We start from the raw sequence: 21,888 nt of genomic DNA, 5'->3' as shown, positions 1-21,888 counted from the left end.
ATATACAACTTGCAAAAAGAAACAGACACATCCTGCCATACGAAATAACTACTCATATATCCCTAGTGATACCACTTCCACATAGGGAATAATCTCATAACCGCTGGCAGGGTGGGGAAGATCACCAAGGTCCAGGCATGGGGATGCACATGTGGCAACTTCTTCTTTCAACCACCTTGCACGACGGATCAGGTCATGGAATAGTCTTTATCAGACCAGCTGCATGGCAAAGCTCTTCTCTGTCTTTTACCACTGTCTCCACCAGTGGGGAGATTCATAGGCAATTTTTTTTTTTTTTAAAGCCTCCTCATTACTCAGGAAAAAAACAGCACTATTTTTAGCAATGACCTCCCTCTGTCTTCTTATGGATCCATCACTTTAAAATACCTTCCTGCTCTTTAGATTTCTTGCTGTGCAGAAGGGGATTGCACTAACAATGAGGTTTTGTAACAAAGACTATACCTTTTTTCCAGGAATTCCAAATTGTCAAATTTGTAAAGAAAAGCAGGCTCCTTACTTTGGCTCGTTCTTCCTCCTGCATCTGATTCTGTTAAGTGATGCAAGTGGGAGCTCTGCATTCCCCAGAAGGGCAGGATCAAACCCATATGCTTCACTCTGGGAAACAGCAGGGTCTCCTCCCTGGCTGGGGATGGGGAAGGTTGGGCAGTCTGTTTAGCTGACAGCTCACTTTCCATTTCAAATATAACAGTATCATTTATATCTATTTCTGCCTGCTGCAAAACCTCCTAGCAAACTTAAAAGCTGAGCTTTCACATTATACTGAACTATATTCTGTGTATTTCTTATCAATCCATTTCAGCAACCAAGTCATCAGCCATTGTTCAAATATTTCACTTACACCAACCAGCTATTACAGGTTGTCAAAAGCATGTCGTTAAATGTTCCATTCAGGGAAGTGTCTTTGACAACGGGTATTTTAAGACAACTACAAAAGGCTTTTTTTTGATAATTATGCGTGACCTCTTGACAAAATTATGTGGCATAGCTTTATTTTCTAGGCAGCAGCAGGTGAATTATATGGAAGATGCACACAGGACCTTGAGCACTGCTGAACCGGGCGTTCCTCAGCAGCTGGGAACCAACACCTCTCCTGGACGAGGGCCAGACCAGCACGCTCATGGGCAGAGTGCTGCCGAGGAGGACATGGCCAGGGTGGCCATTAGAAGGGGACCTGCAATTGTGTGTGCATGGAGAGGGGCTCAGGCGCTCTGCTGCTGCTTCACCCCTTCGGATGCCAGAAAAACAGGCGAGGCAGCTGCAACGAAGCACTGCACCTGGGTTTTGTTACAGGAAGGGATCTGATTGCTGTGATTTGTGCACAGTTCACTTGCATAAACCTACTTCCTCAGGCTTCACAGGGGAGAAGTCAATGTCACCCAGCCACGTGGAAGATAATCACCTTGCGCATAAACTCAGATGTCCAGGCAAGTCAACAGCACTACTGAGCTCTTACTGTGTGCACTGTACATCTCCACGAAGCTCAAAAACAGAGCAAATGTCTACAAAGGTCCCTTCTAGTTCTCCCCTGGAGGAGTGCAAACCTACCCCCCTCCAAGTAACCAGTATGTCCCTGCAACATCTGTATAGGTTGGGAGTAACATCCACTTAATTGAATGAATATTTAAGCAGTTTAGCTAATGAGTGAAGTATAGGAGAGAAGACATGCACAAAGCACAAGAAAACAATCACACCAGAGCCCACATTAGGAGACAGGAATACAAAGTCCCTGCTTTCTGCTCAGCTCACCATCCCTTTTTAATCCTCTCCAGAGGAGCATGGACACAGCTGACACCCACGCTGCAGTGGGACAGTGAACTCAGCCACTTGCTGATTCAGATCAGCTGATAAACCATTGCATCTTGTAACAGCTTTCTAAGTTGCATTAATTGCAACACTTTCACTGTTGACATAGGTAAGAACTTGCAAATTTGCCCCTCCAATTGCTTGTGTCAATTGCTGTTTATCAATGCAACACAGGTCTTTGCAATCCAGCCCTGACTTCAGAGTAAATCACATCTGCTCTCAAAGAAATTTCAACACTGACCTTAGGATCATGATGCATGGTCTTCAGCCCAAAGTTTTGCTACTTTTATTATGAATATACCATGCGCATTGGCTTTAACTTTGCATTAAAGTATTTCTCTCTGCATGGGTTACAGGAATCCATTGTATTCCACAGGAGAACAAATATGCATCCTAGATGAAGTAGAAAGACTTCCTTATTCAGAAAAACACCACTTTCAGCTTTAAAGAAAAACTGTACAAGTGTAAGTAATTTGGAGAGCAGCTACAGCTGGCATCGCCCCATTGTAAGGGCCAGATCCCTGCCCTGAGAAACACACAGTCCACAGATGCAATGAGTGACAAACAGAAAAACAATCCCGCTCATGACAGTAACATCCCAGTGGTGTCAACAGGAATGTTGCCAGGACAATACGACATGTGTTGAGTAACAGACACGACATTTTGCATGGACTGTACCGGAGGAGCATTACCTTCAGAGCATTTACCACTGAGTCAGACTGCTGAGAGGCTGAGCCATGTCCACTGACGCTAGCTGGCTCGTTTGCAGAGCAGTAACTCCCCTCCGCCCCTCCTGGCATCCTAATGGGATCCTTCGCAAAAAATTAAAAACTATTTAATAAAGAAAAGGGTTGGTAACTAATTAAAACAGATGTCAATTATTTATTGTTCTTTTTAAAAAGGCTGAGAAGCACTGAAGGCATGTTTTACTCCAAAGTCCCCCTTTTCTGTGCCACAGTAACCAAGATCCACGTGAGGCAGCTCAAGTGCTACTGTTGAGTGCCACCCAAACACTCTAGCTCTCAAGGGTGTCTATCTGGAAAATCAGGACATAGTAATAAAATTTCTTATGTAGGTACATTGCCTCACAAAAGAGCTGCAAGGTTCAGAGAGATGATTTCAACTCCAGAGGAAGGTTTTGAGAATGTCCAATTTTATCCCACTAATTCTGGAGGTTGTTCCTTCAGCAAAACTCACATTCTTAAATATTGCTGCAAGGTTTGCAACACAAGCTCAGCCACAGCCAACCAGAGAAGGAGCCAAGAGGTCCGGGCTGCCAGCTCACTCCTTCCCTGCCTCTGGCTGCTCCAGTGCAAGGGCATGTCCCCCTGCTTGCCTGCCAGATGTCCATTTATACCCAACAGTGACAACCTCAGGGGCTTTCTCCTCCCAGTGAACGCCTGGAAGGGTTCTTCAGGACACTGCCAAACAAATGCAAACTACCTCAACTCTTACAGCTCAGTCACCTCAGACTTTGCAGGATGTAAAGCATCTCCTGGAGCAACTGCAGTGCCGAGGTAACCTGAGCAAGCAGGCTGCTTCAGAGGAGTGCTAAAAATACCCCTGCTGCATTCATGGACAGCAATGTGATAGCTGCAGCGACAGAGATGGCTCGGGTAGAGGCCTCCGAGGTACTTTCAACCTGACCTGCTCTTCACTGTCATTCTTCATGCAGAATTTTGTTTGAAAAAATGAGGAATATAAAGAAGAAAAATATTTCTAAGATCGAGAGATGAAAAGTTCCTTTCTTACAGAGTAAGAAACACTGTAGGAAACATTAAGAAATAATGTAGCAGTAATTCCTGCTGGAATGTGTGGGAAATGCATTTCTGAAGGAAAAACAGTGACAGCGGAAGGAGCCTCTGATAAGAATCAGTGCCCCGATGTGCACTAACTTGCCCTGCTGAGCAAGCACATAGCACGTTGCAGTCTTTTTGGAGGTGTCTATAATCTAAACAACAGGAAAGATGAAGGTGGGTGTGGGAGGAAAAGGGCACAGAGAGATGACATGAGGCTGAACTTCACAGATTCAGTCTGCCTGAAAATGTTTAATTGAAAAGTACCCCAGTCCAAAGCAAGTTTAAATGCTGTGCACGACTTCATCAGGATACGCCCAGGCCTTTGTAACCAACGCTGCATGGCTCACAGCACAGAGAGAACCCTTGCAACTACCGAGCATGTTAGGCTCGATCCCAGCAATCGCCTGCGGGACTGAACCTCACACATTAAAAAAAAACAAACCCTAATTAAAAAAAAAAAAAAAAAAAAAAAGAGAGAGAACGCTGCATATGCTAAGCCCACAGAAAGGGTACCTTAAGTCTGAATATGAAATCCCATTTGGTACACAAACTCATCTTCCAGTGCCGCTATCCTGCCAAGCAATGGATGCAGTGTAAACCACAATAGTGGGCATTAATGGGTCTCATAACTAGGCTGACAATACTGGCACACACTTAGGGCAGCGTGCAGTGTATCATCCTACAATTCTCTGCATCAATGACTATTATCAATTCGCTGTGATGTATGGAGGGAGGTTTAGGACTTATTTTTCTTTGGGAGGGATTTATAGATCTCTTAGTGACTGGGCAGACTTAATGCTATACTTTGGGAAAGGAAATGAAAGAGGAAGGAAAAGGGGTAATAAAGCAGACCAGAGCAATTCTGGTTTAGGATAAATTCCCTCAGTCAGCTTTGTCTTCTGTTTCTTTACTGACTCCAGGGCCAGCAAAGATTTTTGTCAGTTTTGAATGGTGAAATATAAATATTGCTATTAAAAGCTGGGAAAATTAGGACAGATTGTACATCTAAAGCCTCCTGAATATGAGAAAATCCAAAAGTCCTGCAAATTGTGCTGCTGTCAGAGTTCAGGCCTTCCTCCAGGCAGCTGTCCTCCACAGCCTCTTCTGCGCCATATGCAGCACATTTTTGTCTCCCTTCACGAGAACAAGAAACTTGTTGTGTACACACTGCTTTAAGCAGACAGCATCCTCAACACATGTTGGTAGGAGACTGAAAATTAGTATTTCCCCTGTGGACATCCTTCTCCCTCCTCCCTCTGTCCTTGATAAGAGACATAAGCTTTTCTTAAAAAATAAGGCAGTCCAGCTCAGGGACTTCTTATCTCAGGTGAGGCCACTCCACAGAGGCAGTACAGCTTCTGCTTTCTTTGGAGGACGCTTATTCCAGCAGATGATGCGGATGGGACCAGCCTGAATGTGGGTCTCCTGTTCCTTGGCAAGGCCTGTGAGCCTGAGGACACATCGGCACTACTGACCGCATTATGAGTTTCTGAGGCAGTGAAGCAAAACAAGAGGAAAAGGCACTTTGCCAAAGTGGTGATGTGTGAAAACAAGGTGCCTTGGGAGACGAGGAAAGTGCGCTTTTCAGACCTATCATCACAGCTGCTGCTTGCCACTGGGGAGCATGGCCACGTTTAACCTTCCACCAGAACTTGACCTGAGTTTCCTTGCACTGAGTCCCTTCCCTGCCACTGCCCAACCCAGATTACAACTGGATCCTGAGCAGGACCTCGAGGACGGGAAGAGAAATCCTGTTCCCTTGCTCCTCTAGCTCCACACATAGCACTTGCTTACAGCCACTCAGCCACTCAAAGTAGGCATCCCATGTGTCCACATGTTTTGGACAATCTTTTCATTTATTATCCAGTAACAAAGCTGTAGAAGTGGAACCAAATAAGACAGAAGGGATGAAATCATGGCTCCATAGGCTGAAATCTGTATTAACTTTAAACATCTTGAGTAATTTTGAAAAAACAGTGCTGCACAACATCAACGTCTGAGAAATAATTTACTTTTTTCCTCATCCTACACTGCCAACCTTACCTACTGCCCCTGCCCAGCCCTTGTGCCCAAGCTACAGCACGGTTTGCATGTTGCCCCTGCTGCGTCTAATGTGTACTCTGTGCAGATTATACTGCTGCAGAAAGCACATTGTCTGAAGCAGGTAAAACCCACATAATATACCGTGTACATTTTGCCAGGAAGATAAGAGAGTGCAATCACTGAATGTGCAGATCCATTTTCTGTGGGAAGTAAATCTACAAAATATCTAATGCCAACACACGACTCTAGTGAATAGAAAGCACAGGAAATCTGACTCAACCCCATAATATCACATAACAAAAAATTAGATAAATGGAAATTTAGCATCGCCCTCGCACTGACTGCAAAATGTTAAGGATACTCCGGCCATTCTCCCATAGTGCCAGAGGCAAACCCTGCACTGTACCGTGGTCACAGTCAGAATAAAGACCCCTGTGCAGAACAGGGTATTCTTTGATGGAGAGAACTAATCATGAACCTTTTTACTTGAGCCAGTAGAAAACATCATTTCTTCAATCCATACTGTTGATAAGGATAGTCATGAATGAAAACCACTGTAGCACAAAGCACACTGTATAGCTCAAGTCAGTGGCAGTTTGTCTGCCAACTCCTCCAGAGGAAGCATGCCGCTTGCCGCCTGACTCACAACCTCCCCACGTCACACAGGGATAGCTGAGGAGGAAAGAACACGGTCCATCTCTGCCCCAAGGACAGTAGCAGTCAATTCACCAGAGCTTCTGAGAGAACATGATTTTCCTGTCCACTGGGCATTGCTCTGTTCGCTTACCATCGGAGACCTACCTCAGCAAATGCACAAGACCTCATTCTCCAGCAGCCTTTTATCCCAGAGGCAAGTGCTTTACTGGGAAGTATATTCTTCCTGCTGGGTAAATGTCACACCGGTTCAATCACTACCTGATTTTCAAAGCTTTTTTCTGATTTCCTCAGCCCTCAATTTCCTCATTAGCTCAAAGAAAACACAGGCCATGTTTGTCAGCTTGTTTCAAACAGGAGGAGAAAGGAAAAACAGAAAGCAGTGAACTGTAGTATGTTGCTCTGCTGGATTAATAACACCCTAAACAAAATGGCAACAGTTTTTTTAGGGAACATTCCTGTCAATTAAAGTACACAATTTTAAAATGCTGCAGTTATTCACCATAATTCCTGTTCTCAAAGAGCTCAGCAGAAGAAGACCTTGCTACTTCTGCATATCACTGCCGAAATCCACATATCCTCATAGCGTATTTGAAGCACACTCAGATTTCTGAGTGGCCAAAACCGTTGCTGGCTACACATCTTCAGAAACACCCATTTTCAGCAGGCTATTCACAAACCTCTGTTGCTAATGAACTGGTAAGAGAAAAAGGCCCTGGGCTGCAGCACCTCCAAATCTTGGAGGCCACACATATAAAAAACACCACTATTTAAAATCTGGAAGATTCAGTGGACTCTACTAGAAAATCATGAGTACAAACTAACTCCAGACTTTTGGAAATTACTCTGGAAAAAAAAAAAGTATCTGTCCTTCTCTCTGAACTGCAACTCTTTTTGCATATCAGGTTTTTATTGAATTTGTATCTTGCCCATAAACTCTTGCTATTCAGCCTGCCCGTGCCAACCAAGATGGAAGCGCTATGCTTAGGACACCCTGAGACAAAGACTCTGGTCAGAAGCTCAGCTGTTGTAAACTAAAGTCACTCCATTAATGACCTATTAATTTAAACTGAGGATGAGAGCACATGAAAGAACCAGGTGGGTGGATGCTGTTGATTTACTTTCAGCAAATATTTAATGACATGATTAGGTAACATGGGTTTGTACGATGGGTTGTAATTACATTTTGGTTGAAGGATTCCCTATTCTTCTACATGCTATGGAAGGGAGGAGACAAACATTATTGGACTGCGAGTGACACAGATTTTACAAAAAAAATACTAACCAAACAGTTCCCATCTTCTAATTAGATTTATAACTAAAACCATGCCATGCAGAAGGAAAATAAAAACCACAGATCTCGGCAAAAAGGGTTTTGAAAGATTTGGACAGGGGTTGAAATAAAATGTGATAATCTAATGGAAGGGGGAAGAAAGAGGGAAATGGAAAGTGTTGGAAGTACTTAAAAATGAACTACTGCGTGCCTAAGGGTCATGCCTGTCATTTCACACTTAAAGGTACCAGGACTGGAAAAGGCTAGCAAGGATGCAAAACCCCCCAAAAGTGCCTGAAGCAACAGTGGAATTGAAAGAGAAACAACAAAAAGAGATGAAAAAAGGATCAAAAGACTTGTAAAGGAAAGAATGAGGAAATGGAGGCAGAAAAGCCCACGTGAGAGGGAGCAGAAGGGCTCCGGTTCAGCCCTGCACCACACCTGCCTCACGGCTTTGGGGCTGCCCACTGTGGAAGCCAGGAGCTCGGCTCCCCACATCCAGCCTCCAGCCCCACTGACCCAGGCAGTTTGTTTGCTCACAAAGCGGCATCCTGGCAATACTTCCTTTCCCCTTCATTAAAAGGTAAAGCTAAATTACAAGGACAGAGAGTTAGAAGGGGGAAATGTCTGACAATTCTCCATCTCTGCCTCTTGCTCCCTCCTCCCATGAAACAAATAAAAACTGAAGCAATTTAAATTGGGTGGCTTGCCAAGTATATCTTTTGCAAATGCATTCACTGTCCTTATATGACAGATGTCCACATTTCCATAACATTTCAGCTCAGCTTATCAACCCTGAAATACTACCCCTATGAAAATTCAGGGATATCTTCAGTTAATTGACATGTGGATGCCAGATCCTGATCTAGCTTCCCCCAGCATAAGGCATGGATAGGAGTTACCCACCACATCAAGTCTGGGAGGACACTCCTGTTTTCAGTTGGCTGGAGTTACTCACTGACATAACAGATCTGTCACAGCCCAGGAAGCTGTAACTGGAATCTGAATCCTGTTTGGTCCCTACATATTTTCTTAATTATTGCCGAGTATCTTCATTACAATATGCATAGACACTCTGTTCTGGCTAGAGCACTGGCCATACTATCATAGGGGGTTTTTTTTATGTTAGCGACAAAACTCAATCCACTGCGATGCTGTAGTTTCATGTACATTTTGAGGCAGCAGAAGGCAGCAGCACTGCCAGAGCCCGTGTGCTGCAGAGAGCTTTCCTGCCCTAGCCCCACAGGGGAACTACTCTGGCCTGAAATCCATCCAGCAAAACAGAAATGTTCTTGCTCAAATCCTTTTGCCTCTACACACTGCTGTCACGCACCCTTACCTACATGAGCGTTTGAGAAGCACCAGCGCAAGCTGCACACCCCTTGTCTTGGGCGCAGCCAGCACAGTTTGGCATTCTCAACAGAAGACCCAGCTGCATACCATAAATCTTGGAAAGTACCTGCTTTCTTGCACAAAAATCCTATTTGTGGCCAGAAACTGAAAGGGCCTGGATCATATCTTGCTACATGCTATCTGAGAGAAGGAAAAAAAGAACAACAACAACAAAAAAGAACAACTAATTACAGCTCTCACCGACACAGCAAACCTACAACCCATCTATGGCTTCTCATAACTCTTAAACCCACTACTATGCTATAAACTGCCACCAGAACAACTGTGCAGCACAGGAAGAGACATTAACAGGCTTAAGTGAATATGCACATTTTTATACCTTTTCTATTACCTGATCAAACTAAAATATTGACTCAGTGGTAGTACTGCATTTCCCCTGACAAAGAAGCCCTTCAGTACAGCAGAGTGAAAGAAAACTCAGATTCCATTTGAACAGCGATGGCAGCACTTAAAACCATTTTCTCTGGAAACCTTCTTGCCACTAAATATTAATAAAACCTTTACATAAGAGGTCTGTGGGGTTTTGAAAAGAAAACTAATATGGAGGGAGGGAGACAAGCAAAGCAAAAGAAATTGGAAAAGAACCATGCCTACGTGATAGATGGAGTGATTTATCTGAAGAGGGTGTCAACAAATGCACCAGTGCATTTTCATGAGTGACCCATAAGCAGAAAAGGAGGGAAAGAAAGGATGTTGAAAGCAGAGAGGAAAAAGAAGAAAAGTGTGGCAGGAGGAGAGAAAAAAAGTCTCAGAAAGCAAGGCAAGGACTCTTCAGTAAAGACCTAGCAGAGGCGTCACACTCACGAGTGCAAGTCGTCACCTCCCTCACAGGAAGTGCAGTCCTGCAACTCCCAAGCCCTCCCAGTGCTCCAGTACACTATCAAAGAGGTGCTATGCAAAAAGAAAAAGGCACTCTCTTACTGAAGGACTGGTGAAATTTTAAGGCACAACACTGTAGCTGAGTAAGAGCTGTGCCAAAAACCTTCATCAGTTGTGGAGCTCATCGTTTATTTTCAGCTGATGTGTCAAAAGCGCTTTGTTTGGCTTAACGCCCAACAAACTCCCATTCCTCCCATTAAATGGAATCAAACTAGGGCCAGGAGCTTACGCGTTTCCATCCCACATCCTTGTCTTTGTGACGGGGCCTGATCACCGCTGATAGCACGTTCAAGGTGTTACTCACAGGAACAACAAACCCCCAAAATGAACTCATGCAAATGTAACGCCAAGGTAACTGAATGCAAAGTTGGAATGAGCTTGGTGTCTACATTTTCTTCCTCTCCCCAAAGCAATGACTGTCTTAAGGAGAAAAGGTGAGTAAGATATGCCAGGAAACGTGAACCCTTGTCACTCATTATTTCTTATAATAAAGTATCTACAGATATTAGGAGATTTTTCAGAACTCTATTACAGATCCTTGTGCCAACAAAACCAAACATAAGACAAACTGACTTGTGTTTTTAAAAATAAAAAGCAGTTTTGCAGGCTTGCTCACCTAGTTCTTCCCCTTCAAAATCTCACAATCAGCATATTTTGTTACAATTACTTTTGCAACAGCTGTGGGCTTAGGTGCTATTTTCACAAGCACTATTTTCTGGTTTTGGCGCCCCAACTAAGATATTTTCAATGAACTCAACGCCCACGCTGTGGGTGTTCCAGTCTTTGGCAAGATCTGGTAATGCATTTCATGGGTCTCCACTTGAGCACCTCAAAACCCAGACAAATAAAACATATGGCCACTTCTAAAGATTTTGCCCACAAAGAATGTTCTGCACAATTTATCCCCCAGTGTTGTTCCAGACCCAAGACAAACCACAATGGTATTTTTCAGGCAGGTTTGTTAACATTTGCCCTGAAACTGTTCTTGACAAGAAAATATTCTTTATCACTGAAGATCAACCTTTGTCTTTCCTATTGAAGACTGTATACATGTTAATGGACAGACATTTAACCATTCTTGCTGTCCTCCTTTTCCAGATCAAAAAATTAGGGTAGAGAAGTTACATAAATTGCTCAAGGTCACCTAGCAAGTCAAGAGCTAAACAAGAGCTAGAGAGGCCCTTCCAACTGTCATATTATAGGTGAGGAAAAAACCCACCGCACTTTACTTAAAATCCGCCTTAAGGAAATTGTTAATTTGGGGCTGAGATTTCTAGATAATCTTGGCTTACACAGATGAATAAATCTGAGCCAGTGGATTTTACTTCTTACTACGTTTCACTGGTATCTTGGATTTTACATTCAAACAACAGTGCTAAGTTCAATAAAAGGCACTTTTCTTCTTCAGACCAATGTATTCATTTAAACTAGTGTTTGATTTAAACAAAATGCAACTTCTTTTTCCTTCAAGTGGGCAACTTCATTTGGAGACTTTATGGATTTTTCTAAGGATTACTTAACAAAAATATAATAGAAACATGCGCTGCTATATATGTGTATATATAAAAAATTACAAGTCTCTGATTCATTCTTCATGAACTTCAAAATTTTTCACTCTTAAAAACATATTGGGAAAACCTTTAACTTCATATTTGCTTATTTATTCAATTTAATTTCAGTCTTGCATTTATGTATGTATTATATTCCTCAAAATATTAAAAATTATATAACCCAATTATTATTACTTAAAACATTTGCATTTTTAGAGCAAAATATTTTGGTTAACTATAAAAAGTACTTGATATTTTAGTAACAAAAAGCTCTTGAAATAAAACCAGAATGTAAAGGGTCAGTTCACTGAGATTTTCAACCCTTAAATTAATTAATTATAAGTAGCAGCTTCCAGTGAATTTTTCTTAGCAAGGTATCAACACCTGCAACGGAGAAAAGTTAATGAAAGCATTGTCATAGCCTTAAATCAATATCACACTCAATCACGAGCAAGATGAGCAAATAGATGTGAGTGCCTTTGTTTATCCAAACGATCAGCCTGAGTGTTCAAATGCAGTAACGTCAAATGACAAGTAATACTGATTTTATCTCAAGCACGAAGACTCGAGCGTTGCTGTCTAGCTGCTGGCTACTGTTCCCACCAACAGAAGTCACCCACCTGGGGCAGCATGCGATTTTCCTCCTCCAGCTGTCTTACTCTTGCCTCCAGCTGCCTAACATAGGACAAGGTTGGTTCTAAAAATCAAAAAGAAAAAAACACTCATATTATCCACAGAGATCTGCTTGTGTTTACTAGCGTCAGAGCCTGTGCCACATTCTGACTTGTACTCACAGCAGATCGCCTCTCTCAAATGTCCATTAAACATTCAGCTCTGTTCCTCTCAAGGGCAGCACAAATAATGCCGATACTAGAATTAATCCAATTCCTCGGTGCTTTTGATTCTAAACTGCTGTGCTTTAAGGTGGTCCCTTCTCAGACACAAGGTATCTTACAGAAAGGCAACACAGCCTTGAGCTCTTCCAACCCATCCCCTAAGCTCCATGAGCTCGTACTATGTTTTGGAAATACTCCATGAGAGTAACGCATTATCCCACCAAGTCACCGCTGAAAAGGCCAGAAAGAGAAGATAGTCTTCTGCAGGAAGACGCAAAGAGGCCCTTCCACACAGTCCCGCAGAGGTCCGATGGCACACACGCAGCCTCCCCCCGCAAGCCGTGATCTCACCTGCAGGGAATATAGCAGCTTGCCGGCACAGAGGCTCAAGCTTCGGCTTCTGCTAAGGGACACGTTGTCACAGCTTGAACCTGTGCTAGAAACCGGATGTGTGTCCCCATAGCCCTGAGAGCGTTTGGAGCCTGGTTGATAGCAGGACAACCCAAGGCACAGCACCGCTCACAGTGTGTACTCCTCACCCCATGCACACCAGGGCAGTACCACACTAGGACATGCTCTCACAGCACTGCTTTGCTATGTGGGCTTGGTTGAAGAGCAAAATCCTGCCCACTCTTTTCACAAGTAACCTCACTGACCCTCATGAGATAATTTGGTTGATTATGGGGAGTATGAGTCACTCCTAGTCTGCTCTGTTCCCAAGAACTTTATGAAAGAAGAGTAGATCCATGATCCATCCCTAAAAGCATCCAATCACTTTATCATCATGCACATCTTGGGTCGCACAGAATTTCTGCTATTAAAGTCCTGTATCTAAGAGAAATACATGCCTGAGAAAGTAGCACTTGACTGTAAGAGAAAAGATATCTTCTCAGTGCAGAAACACTGCTGTGACTCTTGTACCTTCTTGTACGTAGATGGAAGTCCACCATGTACTCACTCCTGACTCAATGATCCACTCAACCTTCTCTGAGGTGTCAATTCCAGTAACGTATTTGTACTCATACTACCACGTAACTAGTAAAATTCTCTCTCTGATGATTAATGGTACAGAATCCATGGGTATTGGGGCAGTACTGTCCGTTGATATAACCCTGCAAAGCTTCATTGACAACAGAGCTGTTCATTGGTTTAAATTGACAGATGAATTTGTGCACCAGTTTCCTCTGATATCTAATCACCATGCCAGCCTGCCCATAAAATAAAGGTGATGGGAAACGAGGTGTTGCTTATTGCTCTTACAAGACTGCAATAGGCTAAAATATGCATGCACAGATAGCGCATGGGAATTTAGACAACACAAAGACAACACAACACAGTAATTTGTCAAAAATTATTAATACACAGCAAAGCACTGGATTAAAAATAGCATTGTACAATAAAAGGGAAAGAGGTAATCTGAGGTTCTGCGTGCTCTGCTGCATAAGGATTTTCATAGCTAGTGATGGGTGCATCTCTGGAGAGTCGCTAAGCCTAGCTCAAATGAGCACTTAGAAGATGAGCAGCTTATTCAATTAACTCTATACGACAGGGTCCCTCCCATCAACTCAGCTTCCTTCCCAGCAGCAGTACTTTTGGGAGGAGCTGCAAAAGCTCCCTCACCATTATGGCCATTAGCATAGGCAACAGCTCCCAGCACATCTCATCTCTTCTCTCTGTTGTTTTCTACATAAGGCAGTTTCTGTGGAGCCATCTTTTCAGAGGGACTGAAGTAGGCGCTTTCTTTGGCACGAGCCGTCTCTCACTCACGAGCAGTTTCAAGTCCACTGCTATGTTAGCCTGGGCTCGGACTTCATGCTCGAGTCCAACTTCCCAGCTCTGCCCACCAGCCCACTTCATGCAAGCTCCTTTCTGGATTCTCTTCAGCTCTGGGTCTTTTGTAATTTTCTGTTTTACCATTTATTAGCTCCTCATACGATGTATACCTCTTGGCAAAGTTTGCCTCTCAGTTTTATTTCTTCACTTTTATGTTGGGAGTCCAGAGCTGAGACCTTTGCTGCTTCAAATCACATAACTCTGCTGCCAGGTCACAACTTCCCAATGCCAGTTCATACCAGCTGAGGATTTGGTCTGAAATCTCTGTGCCTATTAACCCTTCTAAAGTGTGAAACAGTTAGTTAAATCTCCTTTTTTAATTTGATTAAAATGGAAAATTAGGTCATCTACCAAAGGCTTGATCTAGCAAATCCTTATTTATGTGAGTCTTCTTGGCACATAGACTAGATGCATATACATTTCAGTATCTGTTAATATATTCATGCTGTGATGCTATGAGCTTAGAGGAAAAAATGAGCAGAAAAGCCAATCAAGGACATAAAAGATGGAGGAATTGAAAATACACAAAGTGAATCACTGTCACCAAACTTTAAAACAAACAAACAAACAAAAGTTGCATCTTGAAAGTATTTATGAGAAGGCCTATATGATCCATCTGTTCTTAATCAGTCTGGAGACCCATAAAGAGCTCTAAATAAAGAGCAAATCTTAAAATGCCATCCAGAAAATAGTTACCTGATACCACTCCCATTGTCATCCCAGGCAAATTTTCACAAGACAACTAAGCAATTTAAAACTGAAGCAGAATGAACTGATGATAGTAATGTCTCAGCTTCAGTATCTAAGCTGAAAATTAACATCTCCCAAAGGGAAGGCAATACAGAAACTTAGGATCGCTTCCATAACATTACTGTTGTCTTATAATAAAGCACTTAATAAGATGCTAAAATGTGTCAGGCAACCACTGCTCTGAAACATAACCTGCACAAACAAAATAATCCCTAGCTGATGTCACTAGTTATAAAACCTTTTTGTGTTTTATCCTTCCCCAAACAGATTTATCTCACATTGCCCATTTTCACAGAGCTGCGAGTACACAGAAAAGCCCTCCCTTTTGTTTGCAGAATCTTAAACTTGAGTTGTAGACTGCTTATAGATAAACTTCCAAACACAAATCTGCCGAGCTTCCTCTGCTGAGAACACAACCAGGGAAAAACAGCATCTGTATTAACACCATGTCCTGTTTTTGGCTGGGATAGTGTTAATTGTCTTCCTAGTAGCTGGTATAGTGCTGTGTTTTGGGTTCAGTATGAGAAGAATGTTGATAACACTGATGTTTTCAGTTGTTGCTCAGTAGTGTTTAGATCAAGCCAAAGATTTTTCAGCTTCTCATGCCCAGCCAGCAAGAAGGCTAGAGGGGCACAAGAAGTTGGGAGGGGACACAGCCAGGACAGCTGACCCAAACTGGCCAAAGGGGTATTCCATACCATGTGATGTCATGCCCAGTATGTAAACTGGGGAGAGTTGGCCTGGGGGGCAGATCACTGCTTGGGAACTAACTGGGCATCAGTCGGCGGGTGGTGAGCAACTGCATTGTGCACCACTTGTTTTGTATATTCCAATTCTTTTATTATTAGTATTGTTATTATTATCATTATTGGTTTCTTCCTTTCTGTTCTATTAAACTGTTCTTAACTCAACCCACGAGTTTGGTTTTTTTTTTCCCAATTCTCTCCCCCATCCCACTGGGTGGGGAGGAGTGAGTGAGCGGCTGCGTGGTGCTTAGTTGCTGGCTGGGGTTAAACCACGACACACCATAAAAGCTCAACTACTATGTGCTGGGTAATACCTCAGAAACTGTTAACTATGTTGAGATCAAACACATACTCAAATAAAAACAGACAAACAATTAATTTGGGCCCACATTTAAACAAGATCTGACCACAGAGACGTGACACTGCAGTAGCCAAACTACCAGTTTCATCACCTGTGGGCTTCTTGCTTACATTATTTCCGCTACTTCCCATCTTCCTTCGCTAGGCACTTCTACAGGACCAACAATCTTGAACAATTCCCGTTCTCAGGAACGGATTCCTACCAAATGAGCTTCCCTACTTGCACTTCCTGTGCTCTTAGCATCATTGAAAGTGTGATCACGGTGTGGTGCTTTGTTCCAGGGCTGAAACTAAAATTCTCTTCCAAATTATTAGAGACACAGTAATACCTTGCTTTTAGGGAAATTCAGTGACAATCCACCCTTTCTCCACATCCATCACTCTAACATGTTATTACATCAATATTTACGTAGCTGATCTCTTTTTCTTTTGACATCCACACTCTTGAAGCTAGTAGATATTCTGGGGTTATGTCAAACTTTATCAGACGCTTAAGTTGCTGCCAAATGCCTATTTGTGCCTTGGCTTTATCCATTTTTGTGTGACTGCGCCTGATCTCAGTCTATCAAGTAATTCATAATGTTCTTTAAGCTACATTATTCTCTGCTATTTTAGAATGGTTGAGGATGTCATGTTAAATTCTGATACTTTCCTTTTTTTTTCTGGGTTTGGTTTTTTGCAGAGACTGGAGGGTTTCAACTCACAGGCAACTCAAGGGTTCAGCCTACACTTCTACTTGTTCAAATGAGCTTGAGTAACAAGCACATATGGCAGGTGGAAGGGATTTTATCTAATGACCAGACAAGTATTTGAGGTAAAGAAAGAGTAGGAGATGCAACACCTCTAGTACTGATATAAACTCAGAAAGTAATGCACAAGAAGTGCTTTAACTCAATGACTAAAATTCCATTTTTCTGTATTTTTAAAAAACACTGATTCCAAATTATAATAGTTGTCTGCAAAAACTGAGCACAGGGATTCCACAAACCTCCTTTCAACCAACTTTAAAGGACAAACCCATCAATGCAAAAGATGCTACTTGCTTCATGGAAGTTAAGAAAAAAAATAAATGTACAGAATCTTTTAACTTCAGAGAAAACTGGTAATACAGTGGATGAGGAAAGCAAACATCGCAGAGGAAGTAGAGTGAAATCCTCCAAGATGAAAATACTTAGAAGGCTGGAGGTATTAGGAGAAAAGAATAATACTGTTTGCCTCGATCCCTGGCCATTAACTTATGGCCAGCATGAAGAGAAGGTGCTACGCTGGACAGAAGGCTGCTCTGAAGCAGCAGCAGCCAGTCCTTACACCCTCACAGCCAGAAAACGGAAAAACACGATTTCATGATAATGCAAACATCACCTTGGCTCTCTTAACATCAACATTTTCTGCTTCCACTGGCTCAGCTCTATTTGGTATTCATGTTCCTAAAGGAGGTCACCAGAATCTGGAGAGCTGTCACAACCAAATACACATATTTTAAACACCTACAGTATAAATGAGGGAAACTGCCAACAATTTACCTCAGCAAATAATTTAGCATGTTATGTGTAGTGATACTTTGATGTATGGCTATGAAGGTTCAGTTAAGGTATATTCAACTTCAGCAGGGAAAGTCATTTGTTATGCTGCTCTTCCTGCACTGCGTTGGCAGGAATATAATAATTGCACATCAAATCGGATTTTGGTCATTCAAATCCACACCCAGCATCCCGCAATGAAAATGAAATAAACTTTCAATAAATGGAAGATGAAAAACAAGGCTGTGCAAGGGCTACTTTAAACCCCCCTGTAATTAACTGACAGCTCCATAAGTTTATGAAAGGGTTTGTATGCTAACTGGGGAGCAGATTCAATGACACTCAAAGTATTTCCCTGTCCTATAATTCCTAGTCATCTGATTTAATTACTTCAATATTAATATTCATGGCTAAAATATGTTATTACTGCAATCCATCCCCTTTCAGCTACCCTGTTTGAATATAAGAAAAAAAAATATAAAATCACAGTTGGATTTACACTGACGCAAATTTATACCACCTGCATCTCTGAATTGGTGAAGCTGCTCAGTGTTTATGCTGGCAGTGTCCAGCTTCTCAGCAGCAGGGTTAGACAACCTCTGAAGGTCATTTTTAGCCCTGTCTTCTATGATTATCTATTACAGTTGCACATCTTGCATAACACTCCTATTGAATAACTGCTGGAGAACTTATTAAAGTGCAGCTGAATTCCGCTGTAACACAGAGACATTAGGATTAGTGCTATCACATAGACAGAAAGACGTTTGCCTAAGGCAAAATTTTATTAAGCTCACCAAAATGTTTAGGAGCTATTTACCACTAAGGCACATATTCTCAAAAAGTTTTGGGACAGCGAACACCGTAGCATTAGCATTAAGATAGGGTTCACATTTCTCAATATTGCTGTTGTCTGAAATTGTCCCACCCCAAGCTGAGATTTCTTGTGATTACGGATTCAGCACTTCTTGACTTCTCCCTGTAATTAAAAATATAATTAACTAAGCTTAGCTAGTTCACTGAGTGTTTCAAAACTGAATCCTAGCAAAGGGAAAAGCTTACATATGCTAATTCAAACATCCAGAATGCAATGTTAGCCCTGCCACTTAGTTTTATTTCTCAGGCAACATGTGCCATGTTTCCCCTTTTCAGTACACATTACACACAGACATGTGCTAATTACGTTACCTCTGTAATCAGATGTTTTTACACAGATTTCATATAAAAATAGTGTTTTCTCAGTTGCAGCAGCCTTTAATCACAAATTATCTATTTAGTACAAGAAAAAAATATTTCTTGTTATCTTGAGAAGGCCCTAGCCATGCCTTTAATGATTCCTCGATGCTGTCTGACTCAGATTGCCAATGTGTTTGCATTTGTCTGGATTTAAGTGCCACTTTGGCACTGTGGATTATGCAGTTGTGGTAAGCAGGTCTGGGCCGACCAGGCTGCTGTGCACATGCTTGCCTGTGGTAAGGTGCAGGCATTGTTCTGCTGCAGCAGCACCCAGGGGTTTCACTCTTGCTGCAGACACCCAAGGAACACCTGAGGTCACCCAAATGCTGCCTGTGACACAGCCTACTAAAAATATAGGGTTGGTTTCCACTTAAGAAGTGATTTAGGTTTGCATTTGTTGGAGGTTTTATTGCATGTTTAGCTTTAGGGTGCAACAAAATTTCCAGTTAAATTCAGCTACAAAAAAAAAGCTTAAAAAAAAAAAAAAAGTTTAAAAAACTCTCAGAGAAAAAGGATTCGACTACGGGAGTACCTAAAAATTATATCAGATGTCAGACGAGGTAAGCTTTTGTTTCCTACTTCTCTGAAGCTATTCATAACACTCTTGCTAACAGCTGGGTAACAGTCACGCTAATGGTCTGCTGTAATACTAACCTTGGTTTGTTTGGGGTTTTTTGGTGCTAGAGGTGACAATGGCAAAGCTTTTCTTGCTGGCCTGCTTGATATCCTGTTAGCTCTGCTTCAGCCTGTGCTAAATGCATTTGCCACGTTATTGATGAAAACTGAGAAAATCAAACCCATTACGCTATTGCTAAAACCTTTCCCACTGTTAGCTTGTTCTAGTATTGATTTTGTGTGTTTTATGATTGGTAAAATCCTTATCAGCTCCACTTACTTAACTGCTTGGGTTTGTCCCTATGCCACCACACTCTCATTTGCTCATTAGGAGTGCTCCCCAACTGCAGGCACATCCCCCGACTGGAAGTGCAGCGGAAGGAGAGAAGGGGTGTTCAGTGGGCTCCTGTGCGAAATCAAATGAAAGTCTGGAAAAGGCAAGCCTGAGAATAGCTTTGCTTAGGGAAGAAGGTAGATGAGGGCGCTGGCTCGGAGAGATAAATAAGGGAGCGTTTCACTACTGTTTCATAGAAAGAAATCTACAAAAAAGACATTTTTACCTTACATCAGTGCCTCCTGATCATGTTGATTTGCATCTCTTAAGTGGTCCCTTGCTGAAAAGGCCCTGGGTCCCCTGCAAAACACATGGCCAGTGTGAAGCCATCCACACCTATATGGCCCCATGCACCCCCACAGCCACCTCCAGCTTCTCCCAGTTCTGCTGTGCCCATGTTAAATGACCATTTGTGGTACAACAAAATGAAAAAAACAATACATGAAAATATAAAGCTTCCCAACAACAGCAATATTAGTGCAAAAAGGAGAGGACCAGAGGGTCAAACTGACTGAGGTACCGAATACATGCGCTAAAGGTCCCTCATCATCTCCGCAACTCCCCACAGATGCTCACAGCCAGCTTTCTTATCAGGTAGAATTGTATTTCACAGGCTCCAATCATCAGATGTTGAAGAAGCATAGTGTAGAAAAGTTAGTTTGCTTGAGACTTTTAGTATTGGTACAGCAAGCTCTAGTTAATAATTATATTGGCTTCCATTTGGAAGACTGCAATGTAGGCCAAAACGGAAAACTACATCTCCAGGAATTCTGAATCAAATCAAACCTATGAATCATTTTTGTGCTTGTCTAATGCCTTGTTAGGAGGCAGTTATCCAACCTCTAAACTCCCTTTTCATGGGTGACTATTTGTGTGACTCAAAACCAAATTCAAATGATGTTCCTGAGAAAGCAGAAATAGAAGCTTTCACATCACTGAAGCCACTGAACAACAGCACACACACTTTTTCTTGCTACAACTACAGAACAGATGCCAAAACTCACAACAAAGATCAATAGCCACATGAATATCTGAAGGAACAACCAACCCACACTTTTCCTCCTTGGTAAGGCATCTCCTTGTGAGTGAAACCAACAGTTCACATTCTGTGTTTATGTGGGGCAAGTCTGGATGGAGAGACAAAGGCTGGGAAGGATGCCGTAGCTGCATACACCATTTAATAAATTGGACACCATGGACTGCAAGCGTGTGGCAGCAGACTGCATCCTACCGTCTATAGGCTGCAGACTACGGCACCCAGCAAGTTGTGTCAGGGAGTCCCTTCCTGACCCCTTAAATCTCTCCCTGCTTGGAGAGGCCTCCAGTGAGGTAGTCTCACCTGGGAGAACCTGGACAACCATACGATCACAGCTTCAAGAGATATTTGGGCAGCAGGCAGCGCTACAAAAGCAAGAGGGGCAGTAAGGCCACTCTCTCAGGTTCTGTTTCTAGCTCCTTGGCTCCCTTCTGATCCTGCCTCTGCTCCATTTCCTGCAATAGAAGCATCCCGCAGTGAACTGCAGTGTGCAGACAGCAGCACAAAGCCTTGCCTAAGCCCTGCTGGAGCATCTCCCACATGCAGAACAATGCCGGCACACCCAGTCTTCAGGGGAAAAGTATCACGTAATACTAACCCAAGAAGATAGCAGGATTTAATTCAGCCATTATCTGTGCTGTCTCAGGGGTAGAGGAAAAGCTGCTGAGAGGGTCAGGAGTCTTTTATGTTCACTCTTAAACTAAGAACATCTTACTAGCCATGTTAAAAGCTCTGTCAATATACAGTTTCCTATTGGAATAATGAGTCATACTTTCTAACAAGCACGAGATCTAATTTTGAATTTCACACCTGTCCGTCAGTCTCCCTGCAGCTACACACCCCTGCCTCATGCACGAGGCATGCCAGGTAGCACTGGATGGGAAAGCATCACAGAGCCTGCGGCTACACACAGCACCCGCTGCCAGGAGGGCCCGACCCGACTGCTATGTAGAAAGAGAAAGTGAAGGGGGACACCCTCGCCTCTAGAAACAAAGACATCAAAACATCCACCCGTTTCCACATGGCTGCGGGCATCCTCTGGCCCAGGGTAGGCTGCCTGCCTGGCTGAGATACCATCCGAGCAGCCTGTCCCTGCAGCAACAAGCACTTGGCAGCAGTGCGGCATCTCCTCCCAGAGGCAGAGCATCAGCAGGAGGCACCAACTACAGCAGGTCACCACCTCTGCCTAC

At 42.8% G+C, this 21,888-nt stretch overlaps 1 protein-coding gene across 4 annotated transcripts in view; it reads right to left on the bottom strand.

Moving 5' to 3' along the window:
* Window positions 1-21,888, bottom strand: part of CCDC85A (coiled-coil domain containing 85A) — an 82,668-nt gene that overhangs the window by 6,647 nt on the left and 54,133 nt on the right. Inside the window, exons 4-5 of one of the 4 annotated variants that reach the window (XM_052783993.1) lie at window positions 12,056-12,132; window positions 2,517-2,636 (exon numbers count right to left, since the gene is read on the bottom strand). The exons of 1 other annotated variant lie outside the window; for it this stretch is intronic. In XM_052783993.1, the coding sequence (XP_052639953.1) occupies window positions 2,517-2,636; window positions 12,056-12,132 (197 nt within the window). Of the gene's footprint in view, window positions 1-2,516; window positions 2,637-12,055; window positions 12,133-19,888; window positions 19,963-21,888 lie in introns of those variants that run through there. 2 more of the 4 variants (XM_052783998.1, XM_052783994.1) reach the window with 2 other exon arrangements.

This window comes from Harpia harpyja, chromosome 4 (genome assembly GCF_026419915.1).
Source record: "Harpia harpyja isolate bHarHar1 chromosome 4, bHarHar1 primary haplotype, whole genome shotgun sequence".
NCBI lineage: Eukaryota > Metazoa > Chordata > Aves > Accipitriformes > Accipitridae > Harpia > Harpia harpyja.
This window is presented reverse-complemented; position numbering and strand designations above follow the sequence as displayed.